Raw genomic sequence first — 13,665 nt, forward strand, 5'->3', positions numbered from 1 at the left:
ATTAACAATTTCACAAAAGAAGCACATACACTTTCGGTTCTCTTCAACTACAATGAGGAGAGATTTAAAACTCTCCAAACTCCTATTTTGCTCCTCAAAATCACATTTTGACTTCAAGAACTAAAATGAAATGTGCTTGAGTAGTGAAGGAAAAAGCACCAAAAAAATAGAGCTGTGTGGGAATGGGGCGGAGGCGGGGAGGAGGGGGGACCAACAGGAGAGAGAAATAAAGATACCCTCACTTCCAGCGAAGTCCTGGGTTTTTATTGTGACAATTTTGGGTATTTTCTCATAAACACAATTCACATGGTTAGAGTGAGAGAAAAGCAAAAGAAGAAGGAAAAAAACCTTTTCTTGATCCCCGCCCAGGTAGGCAGATCTGAAGATTCCTTCTCTAGTTCGCACTGTGTCGTCACTTAGCCATCCACTTAGCCATCCACTCTGTAGTTATGAAATGGCTGAATAAAGAAGGGGTTAGGGGTGGCAGAGAACAACCACCACACAAACAAACAAGCAAACAATCAACCTCTCAATCACTGAATTACTAACCACTATTTACACCCTTTGACTTAAGTGGTAATGAGTTCATCAATATTTAAAGAACAATAACCGTGTGATAAAACTCTAGAACCTTAAAACCAAAGGAAAGTACAGAAGGTGACATCTACCCTTTCTCTCCCCGCCCTCCCCACCTTCACTGGCCATCACACAGAATGGAAGCAGTCTCTCTCTCAGCAGGCTATTGTCCTAAGTAACAGCTGCCAGATGCTGTTCTTAGAGCAGATAAACTGAACATACTCCCCCTAAGCAAAGTGAATATAACTAACGAAGCGAAGCAGCACAGCAGTGCAGGGAAAAAAGTAGTTGAAATTTACAGCTTGAAATCCCAGAATGTTATGCCTGAGAGGAACTGCAGAACTCATGTAGTTCAACATACTTATTTTAGTATGGAATCAATGGATTCTATAAGGATTCTAGATTCATTCATTTAATATAAAATGAACGGACTCTATGAAGGCTAGGTTCCAATTCCAACTCTGTCTCTGACCAGCTATCTGACTCAAGCAAACCCCTTACCTCCCATAGGCCCATTCATTCAATACTAAAATAAGCGTGTTGAACTAGATGAATTCTATAGTCCCTCTCAGCCATAACATTCTAAGATTTTAAGCTCTAAATTTCAAGTACTTTTTTTTTTTCCTATTAAAAGTGAGTGGCCTTTTTACAGAAATTGATAAACTGATTCTAAAATTCATATGAAAATGCTAGGGAACCAGAACAGCCTAAACAATCTTGAAAGAGAAAAACGTTGGAGGATGTACACTTGCCGATTTCAAAATTTAATACATAGTTACAGTATTCAAAACAATACTGGCATAAGGATAGATGTATACATCCGTGAGATAGAACTGAGAATCCAAGAACAAAGTCATATATTCATGGGCAACTGATTTTCAACAAAGGTGGCAAGAAAATTTGATGAGGAAATAGTCTTTTCAACAAACGATGCTGGGGCTACTGGATATCTAAATGCAAAAGAATGAAATCACACCCCTACCTCATATCATACATAAAAGTTAACTCAAAATGGATCAAAGACTTAAATGTGAGAACTATATTAAACCATAAAGCTCTTAGGGAAAAAAATAGGTATAAATCTTCGTGACACTGGATGAAGCAATGGGTTTCTAAGGTATGACACCAATAGCACAAGGGACCAAAGAATAAAACAGATAAATTAGACTTCATCAAAATTAAAAACTTTTGTGTTTCAAAGGACACTATCAAGATAGTGAAAAAACAAACAGAATGGGAAAAATTACTTGCAAATCATATATATGATAAGGATTTAGTATCCAGAGTGTATAAAAAACTCTTTAACTCAACAATAAAAAGATAAATGACCCAATTTAAAAATAGGCAAAGGATCTGAACAGACATTTGTCCGAAGAAGATATACAAACAGCCAATAAGTACAGAAAAGAAGCTCAAAATCATCAGTCATTAGAGAAATGCAAATCAAAACCACAATGAGATACCTCTTCATACACACTAAAATGGCTAAAATAAAAAAGATGGTGAGTAACCAGTGTTGCCGAGGATACAGGAATGTAAAATGGTGCAGTCACTTTGGAAAACAGTCTGGCAATTTCCCAAAAGGTTACACAGAGTTACCATATGATGAAGCAATTCTACTCTTAACGTATATGCCTCCCCAAATTGAAAACATATGCCCATACAAAAAACCTGTACACAAATGTTCATAACAGCATTATTCATAATAGCCAAAAAGTGGAAACAAACCAAATGTCTCTCAACTGATGAGTGGATAAACAAAATGTGGTATATCCATATGGAATATTATTCAGCCACAGAAAGAATACTGATACATGCTACAGCATCGATGAATCTTAAAAGTTATGCTAAGTGAAAGAAGTCAGACACAAAAGGCCACATGCTGTATGATTCCATTTTTATGAACTGTCCAGAATAGGTAAATTCATAGAGACAGAAGATAGATTAATGCTTGCCTGGGGCTGAGGAGAAGCGAGAATGGGGAGTGACTGCTAACGGGTATGGAGTTTCTTTTCGGGGCGATGAAGTGTTCTGGAATTAGATGGTGGTAATGGTTGCACAACTCTGTAAATATACTAAAAAAAAGCCAATAAATGTAACTTTAAAAGAGGAGTGAATTTTAAAAGTATGTGAATCGTATCTCAAATTTTTTTAAAAAGGCAAAGGCCCTCCTTAGAAAATTGATTTTCTCACTTCTGTTTCAGGCCACCTACTGGTTCACGAAAATATAGAAAGTTTGCAATGATACTTGACATTTATAATCCCACTGCCACAAATATTACAACAAAATTTCTTTTTAACCAAATTATAGATATCAGCTGATGGTCCATTGTATTTATTTTGCCTCTGAACAATGACGATCTGAAAGTGCCTCTGAGTTCATGATTTATCTCAGAGACCTTTTTAAAATTTATATTTTTCTTAAGTAACTGAGACTAAACAAATGCCTTCATTTTAGAAATTTTAGTAGTACTGTCATCTATAAACAGGTAAAAATATTGCTCCTGCATTGACATTAGTTAGCACAGCCATCTTCAAGCAGTACTTTAAAATTTAATTCCTGTTCATAGGACAATAAAAACGCTAGGCAAGAGACAATTTTTCAATATCACTATTGCAATGTAATATGTATAACCAGATGCTTTAAGCCATGAAACAAATGCAGACTTTCTTTCCCCTGGAATATAAATAGGATTCTAGGCTTACTCCATTCAGTAGTAAGAGTTTAAGTGATTTTTTTTCCAAAGCTCTGCAAAGAAAACATACTCTTTATCTTCATCGTCTGTAACTTGTTTTGTGTGTCTGGTTTTCAGTACCAGAAGGCTGTAAACTTTGCATTAGCAATTTAACTCACAATAAAAGCTTTCTAAGCACTTGAAATAGAGTGAAATATTAATTCTTGTCTGATATCACTGGGTTGTACTATACATAGGTCCATATAAGTTAAACAAGAAATCTGACCCTTCTATAAATGCTTAAGTGTAAAGAGGAGGGTTTAAATAAGAAATAAACATCAAGGTCTGTCATGATTAAGCTACATTCTAAAAAAGCACCAACAGATTACAATAGGGTGACATGATTTTCATTTTTAAGTTCCATGAGAACTGCATATACTGTTTTTACTCTTAAACACAAGTGGTTTATACTGTATCAGGGCTGCTAGCCCCAAGAAAGACATGAACATAGAATGGATGGCCTTATCCAACTTCAGTATTATTTCTGTAGTAATGTGTATAAAATCCAACCACTGCTTGGGCAACCTTAGGAGAAAGCAAGCCTAAGAGATGAAGACCTTTACACCTTTTAATTATACTGCTACCTTATAAAAATGTGAGGTTCAACATTTGTTTCCCTAAAAGCAAAGCACAAAACAGTCTCCAGTACAGTAACCTAGCTGATAGTTAAGATGTGTTTAAAATGTATGCAGGACCTTTAAGACTAGAACACGTCAAGGAGTTTTTCTGAATTATGTATATTCAAATGATGGTGTTATAATTCAAGCTGAACAACTACGAAATCTTGATAAAACAGGAAATGGGAGAAATAAAAACTGGTTTCTGAACCAAATGTGTACCATCTCACAGTAGAGTGAATCACTGGGAAACGTAGGCATGGAGTAGATAAGCTCCCTGTGAAGAAAACTGCATACAGGAATTCAAAAGAGTTACAGCACACACTCTTTGTTTTTTTGTTTTTTAAATACATAGGCTCAAAAAACTGTTTTATCAGGGTTTTTTTATAGCGCATCTTTTTAAGATAAATTCTCACTTTTCATTCCAGAAAATGTAAGAAACAGTTTGTAAGAATTCATGCAAACATGTTTCTCTAAGGCCATGAACTGGTTTGCTAAGTTGCATTGTTTTATTCAAGTAACAAGCCCTTCTAGAATAAGGGGTCTCTAAAGGAAGCCAATCACCTTCAACTCCAGGGCCTGCACACTTGTAAGGATCTCTATCACTCTGAAAACCAAAAGGTAGCATGCTCATTTGAGCATTAGCAATATGGTTTCTATTTACATTTTAAAAAATCTAATGCATGTTAAGTTTTTCTGGCAGATTCCTTTTGTATGTTACAAAACGAAAAAGCAAAAGCTTAGAGTAAGAATCCTTTTTTCTTAGAAAGGTCAAACAGATACTTCTTGACATCATGTCCTTTACACAATGGCATACTGTTCATATAAAAGGTCTCTTATCCTATAAAAATCTTGACAAAGGCAGCCTTCTAATCCAATGCGTCCAGTTTCCGTCTAGAAACCAAGTAAAAAAAATAAGTTATTTAGCAGATTTTCTATCCATTAATATGCAGACATAATAACCAAAATATATTAACCAGATTGCTCTATGACTGATTAGGAAATGGACTGCTCTGATTCACAGAATATGGATATAATATTCAAGTCATGAATTTTACATAGACACATAAATGTCACAGGATTCAAATAATAAAAATTTACAATAAAATTATATATCACGTCTTTGAGAGTCACTTTTAAAAGCCGTCAAGGTCATCACTATAAATGTGATGTCTTCACTATAAATTACTGATCTCCAGTTTGTAAAATTAATTCAATCAAGAATTACAGAATTCAAAATAACAAAACATCAGGAGCATTTGTTCAATTCAGCCCTTCTTAAGAACACACTTACTCTACGGACTGCTACTTGATTGTTGCAAACGAGTACACCTCCTACGAACTCAGCTTGGATCCCCTCCCTTAAAAGAACTTGTTTGAAGTCCGACAGTCTTGGTTCATTCATAAAAACTGACTGATGTCCAGGAACCTTAGATAAGGTTAAACGGGAAAGAAGAACTTCAAATAAAACACCAGACACACGGTTGTACTGAATAAAGTGAAATAACACATGATCTCTAAGATATTTCCTATTATCCCCTGAATTCCTTTGACAGATCATTTCAAGACTATAAATCACATTCCAAGTTGTTAGTCTGAATTTTACCTCATTATTTTACATTACAAAGCCCTTCACATTTTCTGAATGTTTCACAATCAATTTTATTAGTCGTGCCTCATAATAACAGAAAGACATTTGATAATGTTATGCTCTTCACTCCCCCACTTGCCTAAGGGGGTCAACTAGAGTGCGAGTAGGCAGAACTGAACAAAAAATTCATTTTCCAGATCCCAGTCCTTTGTATACAGTTCAGAGGATAATTCTCCCCTGATCCCACTTCCACTTTCCTTCCTCCCTCACAGTGAATGCCGTGGGTTTTAAAATCAGAAAGGCAAGCGGTTCAAGCTAATGCCGCCGCTTTGAATATATTCTCTAGCCATAGAGGACATATGCTTTGAAGTTGCTTTGAAGAGTGCCAGCTTTAGCACAGAGGGAAGAAAGTTCCTAATTCCTCCCCACAATTTTGTTGTACTTGAAGGGAATCCAATGACAGAGGCCGTCTCTCCATTCTTTATTGCACAGAAGGGCCAAAGACATCACTTGACAGTCGTGTCAGACTCTCATAATATAGTTTTAATATTGCTGTAAGTTAATTACCTGAAAGCTCTGCCAGTTAACTAGCTATCTCTTGAGAACATGTAAATAAAATACTAGACTAAAACTATACCTATAGGAAATAAATGATTTCTAACTGTATCAAAACCAAAAGTGGTTAAGTTGAATCAATAACACACAAAAATGGAGTACAAGAGTATGACATTCTTAGAAAATTATAAATCTCCTGACTGGAAGCAGGTAGGTGACCCTCACAATCATCAAACTTAATATTTAAAACTCCATACTGAAAAACAAATCATGAAACAATTATGTATCTTATAAGAAGATCTGCTTAAGGTTTCCTTACTATCGTTATCATTCTCTAGCCATAGAGGACATACGCACGCACACTGAGACATACCTTGAGTAATTTTTTTAAAACTCCAAAATGAGCCTATATATGACATATTTTAAATGGTTAAAAACATTTAAAAAAACATTCAAAGGATGAAAAATTAAAGGAGACAGAGAAGCAGCACATGCTTTTTACCTCATGAGGTGGTAAGGGTTCCAAAGTAGGAATGATCTCACTTTCTTCACCTGTTTCTTTCTCATCGTCTCCAAACAGACTTTTCATGGCCTTCTGCTGTGCTATAACGCTAGAATCTGAAGGAGCATCCACTTGCATTTCTGAGTCTTCTCCGTCATCCTTTAGTTCTCCTTCTTCTAAAATAACTCCTGTGTCCACTTTGGAAACTCTCATGTCTAAGACACCATCTATCCAAGCTAATTCAGCATCTTTTGCCTTACAAAACTGAAGGGAGCTGACAAGTGAATCTTTTAATCTCACCTAGATATGATGCAAAGGGGAGGGAGAGAAATAAAGCCCACAGAGTATAACTTAACAATTAAATATGATCTATTATCATTTTCTAACTCATTCATCTGATCTTCACTGTAACTGCTAACGACCTAATGGCCTGTAAAATCATAGGGCCCCTGTCTACTTTCTTAAGTAAAGGTTCTTAACCTTGACTGTACATTGGGACCACACGGCAATTTTTTTTTTTCTTTTTTTAACATTAATGCCAGGGTCCCACCTCCAGTGATTCTAATATAACTGGTGAGACTAAGGCCAGAACATTGAGCCCCTTGACTCCCCCAAAGCTCTCCAGATGTGTAGCCGGGGTGGAGAACCACTGATCAGTCTCATCCCCTAGGACCTGGTGCTACTTCAGGAGTACTGAACGGCTTAGGGTTTCCTCAATATACCACGCAGTTTCACACCTCCATATTCCTGGAACGCTGCTTCCTCTTGTTCTGCCCAGAATGACGCTGCTGCCTGGTGAATTCCAATCCATTTTTTCCAAACAAATATAGACATCACTCTTGCCTTACCTGATACCATCTCCCACTACCAGATATGAGTTAATCAAGCCCTCCTCTGTGCCATTCCTGTTTTCTATACCTGTCTCCATTTTTTTCAATTAGGAATAGAACCTTAACGTTTGTGAATTTTTAGAAAACGTCTGAATTCCTAAACACTCCCCATTCCCCTCACCTCTATACTTTCACAAATGTTGTTCCCTCTGCCTGGAACACTTTTTCTCCCTCTCTTTACCACTCTATATACCACCCTGACAACCCATCTGAATAGCCGTCGGGATTCAGCCCAGTTATCCCTTCCTCTGGGAAATTGTTTCTAAACCTCCCAAATTTGGGTTGGAATCTCCCTCTTTATACTCTCATAGCATCCTGTACTTCCTCTGTCAGAGCTATAACAGTATGATAAATGCTATTTCCTTGTTACAAGCCCCACAGACTATAAAATCTGCTAGGACAAGGGACCACATTTGTTTCACTCACCACTGTATTCCTAATCTATCTGTCCTAATCTGCAACAAAAAGTACTTATTTCTATGTGGCTCAAAGGCCAGCATACTTACCTGGTAGATATGAGTCTCACTAGTGGCATCGACTGTTTCATGTAGCTTTGGCATGTACACTTTAATATCTTTCCCACCAAACCCACGGCAGCACTCCGCGAGGTCCTGACTGGCCTCTGGCGGTCCGTGGACAATGACCAGCTGCCGTGGTTTCATCTGGTTGATGATTTTCTTAATGGAATCCCCATCAGAGCGTCCTTCATAGTCTATGTAAGTAACCCTGGCTCTGTAATTAGATGATTATTCAAGCTTACTTTTCTGGTAAGTTAATTCTAAAATTAGGTTTTTAATGGCTTTTATCATCAGGAAAGAAATGTATCAATATGCAGAATGAGGATTTGAGGGATACACGTGTTGTACTGTTAATATGTATTGTTGAGCTCTTAGCCATACCCAAGAATGTATACCAGATGATACCACTAGACAAAAAGCCACTTTGCTCTCTGATAACTTTAAAAAATATATTCCAAAATGATCATTTACTGGTGTTAACTGCACTAAATAGAAAGGGAAAAAAAGGTTCACAATTTTTTAAGGCACAGTGGTTATTTTTAAGACACAGTGGTATTTTTAAGATGTTAATGCACTCGCAGAGATGTTTGAGTCAAGGAGTTTATTTTATTAAACAAGCGTTTAGAAAAATTGAACTTGGAATTATACAAGCTCACCTGCTACTAGACTTACTAAAAAGACCAGAAAGAATGTTTCTTCACATACATGTACAATTTAAAGTTTAACCCCCTCCTCACCACCAATTCATTTTGGCATTCAAATATCATTAATGAAGGGGGAAAAAACACCATACTTCACAAGAAGAAAAAAATTAAATTTTAAAAGCACAAACTTACTAGAGGATATTCGGAAATCTCACTTTTGAAACAATGTAAATTATGTGATTCAAGCGCTTGAAATTTTACCTCGTAGTCTATGTTCAAAATGCAACAAGAGCACTTACTTTATTTCTATAGATTCTGTTGTAGAAATACACTTAGTAGGAACATCAGATAAATCCTGATCCATGGGTTCATCTCCATTTGTCAGGCCAGACTCTAATTTGCTTTTTTCTTCTTCAGTAGCTTGAAGTTCTGGCACTAAGAAATCCTCTGGTCTAAATAAAAAGTCTCTAATTAGAAGTAGTAACAAGCAAGCCAATATTATTTAATACATACAACTAATTAGTAGATGGCATAATTTTTAGACTCCTCACATATATCAAGATTCAAATACACATTTGATCCAAAGTCAATGCAACTTCACAGTATCAATTATCAGATGACTGCATATATTACGTTCTTCATGACCATCAAGGAGTACACTTTAAAACACACCATGTGGGTGAGTGAAAAGGCCCTACCTAGACACATCATTAGAAGACCTTAGTAGCTATCATAAGTATTCTTGCAACCTGGCCCTGCATTTGTTTCAGTAATTCTTTTTCTCAATTTCTGTGGTTTCTCTTGTCAATTTCCAGTCCTTATAAATCTCAGATCTCCTTTGGTTTCCTTAAGACACCCACATTATTCCTTCCCTGCCCAATGAAAGCAGATGACTCTCCATTTTTGCACATTACAGAGAAACCTGACATACAAAATCATTAGCTCCCTCAAAAGCCTTCATCTTTATTTCAACAAACTACTAGCACAACTATTTTCCAATATCAGAGAGTTCTACATTAAAATTAAAAAGCAAACTTTTTTTAATGTTCTCTCTAATCTCTATATTGATCATGCCCTACCCCCAAATCCCCTCACACTCCTGAGAATCCAGGCCTCTGTCACCCAACATCTAGATTGCTGCAGGAGCCCAGTATCTCCAACTGTAATCCACATAACAACTGTAGTAGCAACCACTTAAAGTGCATTTACTATGAGTCAGGTTCTATGCTAAGTGCCTTAAAAAGCATAACCTCGTTGTATTCTTACCCCCATTTTTCAGATAAGAAAATTGAAGCTAAAGAGCACTGTCCATATGATAAACAGAGTGGCCATTAATTAAGTGAAACGGTAAGCAAACTCACCAATACGGTTTAGATTGTTAGTTTTTCTCCCTACTATTTTAGAGGGCCAAGTAAACAGTAGAATTTTCCTAATTAAATTCAAGGATGACCTAAGACCATATGCTCAAGATATTTACAAAGAAAGTAAAAGAGAGGGAACTAACTGTGTTGCGGTGGCAAGGGAGAGACAGGAAAGTTTTCCAGTGGTTTGTGAGGCCAGATTCAGCAGCCTGAAAGCTTGGGATGGGAAGGTAGAACCAGGCTGAAGGAAGAACATGGGTAAATGCATGACATGAAAAAGCTGAGCAGGGGGAAACTGAGAGAAGGCTGGAACCACCACAGTGGAGAACACACACTGCTGTAAGAGAAATATAGAGAAATATAACAGAAAAGTAGGGAGAAACCAAATTGTGAAAGACAGCGTGCATTATGCTAAGGCAGTTGACATTGACTGATCTTTATTCAGGATAGTAGTGTTTTCAAATCTGTGATTAGAATGTGTGATTTCAGTTGTTTTTCTAATAGTGGGTATAGATTTGGTAGATTTTCTATGGTTCCACTCACACTATCTCCTGTTCCTCTTGTAACTAAAACATGTGTGCAACACTACTTGAGACATAACCCATTTCCCAAACTTAACATAACCTTAGCCATCAAAAGTTCTTCCTATCATATGTCTTTCTCCAATGCACATCCCTTACCTCTTTTTAAGTGGGGAGGGCGGGAAAGAGTCTTGATCATCGTTTTCAACATTTCACATACCTAAGTAATAAAACTACCAGTTTTCCTTTATTATTAACTCTCTATATGTTCCTCAACCTTTCTATTTTTACATTTCAAACTACAAGCTGAGATACTCAGAAACTAAGTACATGATGACCAGAAAGACCAAATTCTTTGAGCTAAAATGACAATACAGTTACTACCTCCAATCTACAAGAAAGAAAAACTTGTTTTGCTCACATACTTGATAATTTCTCCATATTCATCCCATTTAATTCTTTCTTCTGGGGCAGGAAACATAGGATAAGACTTTTTAGCCTGCTTGAAGAAACTTCCTTTACGACTACCTTCACCTTTCATCATCAGGTCATGCTTAGTCTTATGAGCTGACGGCTGGTCAATATCTTCCTCAACGTCACTCTCGTCACTGGAATCTATGTCTGCCCTAAGGGAGTTTGGGAAAAGATAAAGGTCATAAAGTCCCCAAAAGACTTTTAATAAATATTTATAAAATTATTAATAAATTAACATTCACTATTAATTCAATGATAATGATAATATTATTGGATTGATATTTTGTGAAATATAGCATTAACTGCTAGTTAATAAATACATATTAACATTAGCACTGAAAGGATTTAGTATTCTAGCACCACTGGAAAGATGTAATAAAAGTAATAAAGTCAAAAGAAAATTTAAATATTTTCAATTAAACGTTTTTGTCTAGAAATAAGTTATCAAATTACTTATATAAACTTCTAATCTGTCTGAAAACAACTTACTCTTTTGACTGTTCAAGTTTTTTAGCAGCTTCCTTCTTTAGTTTCTCTTTTTCCAAGTATTCTTCAAGTTCTTTCCCTTCAAGTTTCACACGTTTCCTCAACTACAGAAAAATAGCAGATGAAAGGAAACATCAACATTAGGGGGTTAAGGCAGTGGGGTGTGAGATACATCACATCTCTAAATTGATTCATCATCTTTAAACTAAATTTTCCTCTGAAATTATTCAAGTTTCCATTATGTGCAATTACAGACCCTATTTAGATTAGTACTAAAATTGAGCTGTCACATTTCCAGGATGGGTTTAATTTAAGTCAAACTGGCTAAAAATCACCAATCAGGCAAAGAAAATACAGAGAAGTATTTTTATAATTTGGTGTAGGTGAGACCTACATATGACATAAAACCCAAAAGAAAACGTGAATAAATATGGTGACGGGGAAAAAAAAACCTCTGACATTTTAAATCTCATGAAATTAAAAGAAACTGAGAAAATTATCTGCAGCACTATTTGACTATCAGAAGCTACTTTGTCCTAAGAGCTCTTCCAAATCAGTTAAGAAAAAAGATGATCAACATATCAAAAAAGGACAAAATGATATACAAGTAATTTATAAAATAAGAAAAATAAATAATAGCCAAAAAAAGATATGTAACTTTACTAACGATTTTTGAAAAATTTTAAAATGTAATACCATCTTTTAATTTATGAAATTGGCAATGCTAATTATTAATGGGGAAAGGGTACTTTCATCCACTCTGGGAAAATTAGTGCAACTATGTTAGAAGGCAGTTTGTCAACATCTAAAACTAAAAATGTGCTTGTCGTTTAACACAGCATTTCTACTTCTAGGAATTTATCCTACTGAAATGATCACACAAACATGAAGAAAAAAAGTACATGGCAGCAATGTTTGTAATAGTAAAAAACTGGACATAACTTTAAAATCCATCAACATAGAATGATTAAATCAGTAGTTCCCAAACTTTTTGATCTCTTTTAGACTCTCAAAAATTACTGAGGGCTTCCCTGGTGGCGCAGTGGTTGAGAATCTGCCTGCCAATGCAGGGGACACGAGTTCAAGCCCTGGTCTGGGAAGATCCCACATGCCGTGGAGCAACTAGGCCCGTGAGCCACAACTACTGAGCCTGCGCGTCTGGAGTCTGTGCTGGGCAACAAGAGAGGCTGCGATAGTGAGAGGCCCGCGCACCACGATGAAGAGTGGCCCCTGCTCACCGCAACTAGAGAAAGCCCTCGCACAGAAACGAAGATCCAACACAGCCAAAAATAAATAAATAAATTTTTTTAAAAAAAGTGTTAAAAAAAAAAATTACTGAGAACCTCAAAGAATGTTTGGGTTTTGTGGGTTATATTTATTAATATTTACCATATCAGAAATTAAAACTGAGAGATTTTAAAAATATTTATCTGTATCTATTTAACAGATAAAATATTTATCTGTTAAATATTAAAAAGTAATAAAACCATTCATTACATGTTAACATTAACATCATTTTTTACAAAAGATAATTATAGTTTCCAAAGCAAAAAAAATTAGTAAGATGTATGGCATTATTTTACATTTCTGTAAGTCTCTTTAATATCTAGCTCAACAGAAGACAGCTGGATTCTCACATCTGCTTCTGCATTCAATCTCTTGCAATATATTGTTTTGGTTAAAGTATATGAAGAAAATCCAGCCTCAGATGAATAGTTGGAAAGAATTTTTAAATAGCCTTTTCATGAATATTCTTCTTTGATATTACATTAAAACTCAGAAAGTGGTAGTTTCTTAAAGGTTAGTTGTAATGTGGAATCTGTAACCATACCGATAACTTTTGTACTCTGTTACTAAAATTTACTGATTTATCTTACACTTTGACTGGATCTTTTATTTGTACATTATTTTGCAACTTCATGCATTAGTTATTTGGAAAATACTAGTTCACTAAATTACACAGATCTTACAAATATTGACAATATTTTTAAAAATCACATTTGCAAATATCACCACCAATCTCATCAGAAAAGTCTTTTGTCAGTCTCACAGTGACGGGCATAAGTTTTCCAAAATTCTAATTTTCACTTGAAAGTTTCTATTTTATCAGATTGAGGCAAGAAATGCTGTCAATTGTTTTCCTTAGATCCACAAGCTCAATTATTTATTTTTGGGAAAATATTTGCCAAATAGCC

The 13,665-nt window shown here is 35.7% G+C and overlaps 1 protein-coding gene across 3 annotated transcripts in view; it reads right to left on the bottom strand.

Annotated features, from left to right (window-relative positions):
• Positions 1–227: 227 nt before the first annotated feature.
• Positions 228–13,665, bottom strand: part of CPSF2 (cleavage and polyadenylation specific factor 2) — a 32,613-nt gene continuing 19,175 nt past the window's right edge. For all 3 annotated transcript variants that reach the window (XM_082451273.1, XM_082451275.1, XM_082451274.1), the window contains 7 exons: positions 11,474–11,574; positions 10,936–11,136; positions 8,928–9,080; positions 7,973–8,198; positions 6,577–6,876; positions 5,223–5,357; positions 228–4,822 (listed from right to left, as the gene is read on the bottom strand). In XM_082451273.1, the coding sequence (XP_082307399.1) occupies positions 4,730–4,822; positions 5,223–5,357; positions 6,577–6,876; positions 7,973–8,198; positions 8,928–9,080; positions 10,936–11,136; positions 11,474–11,574 (1,209 nt within the window). In that variant the 3' untranslated portion in view covers positions 228–4,729. The remainder of the gene's footprint in view (positions 4,823–5,222; positions 5,358–6,576; positions 6,877–7,972; positions 8,199–8,927; positions 9,081–10,935; positions 11,137–11,473; positions 11,575–13,665) is intronic.

This window comes from Balaenoptera physalus (assembly GCF_965194825.1).
Source record: "Balaenoptera physalus genome assembly, chromosome: 2".
Taxonomy (NCBI): Eukaryota; Metazoa; Chordata; class Mammalia; order Artiodactyla; family Balaenopteridae; genus Balaenoptera; species Balaenoptera physalus.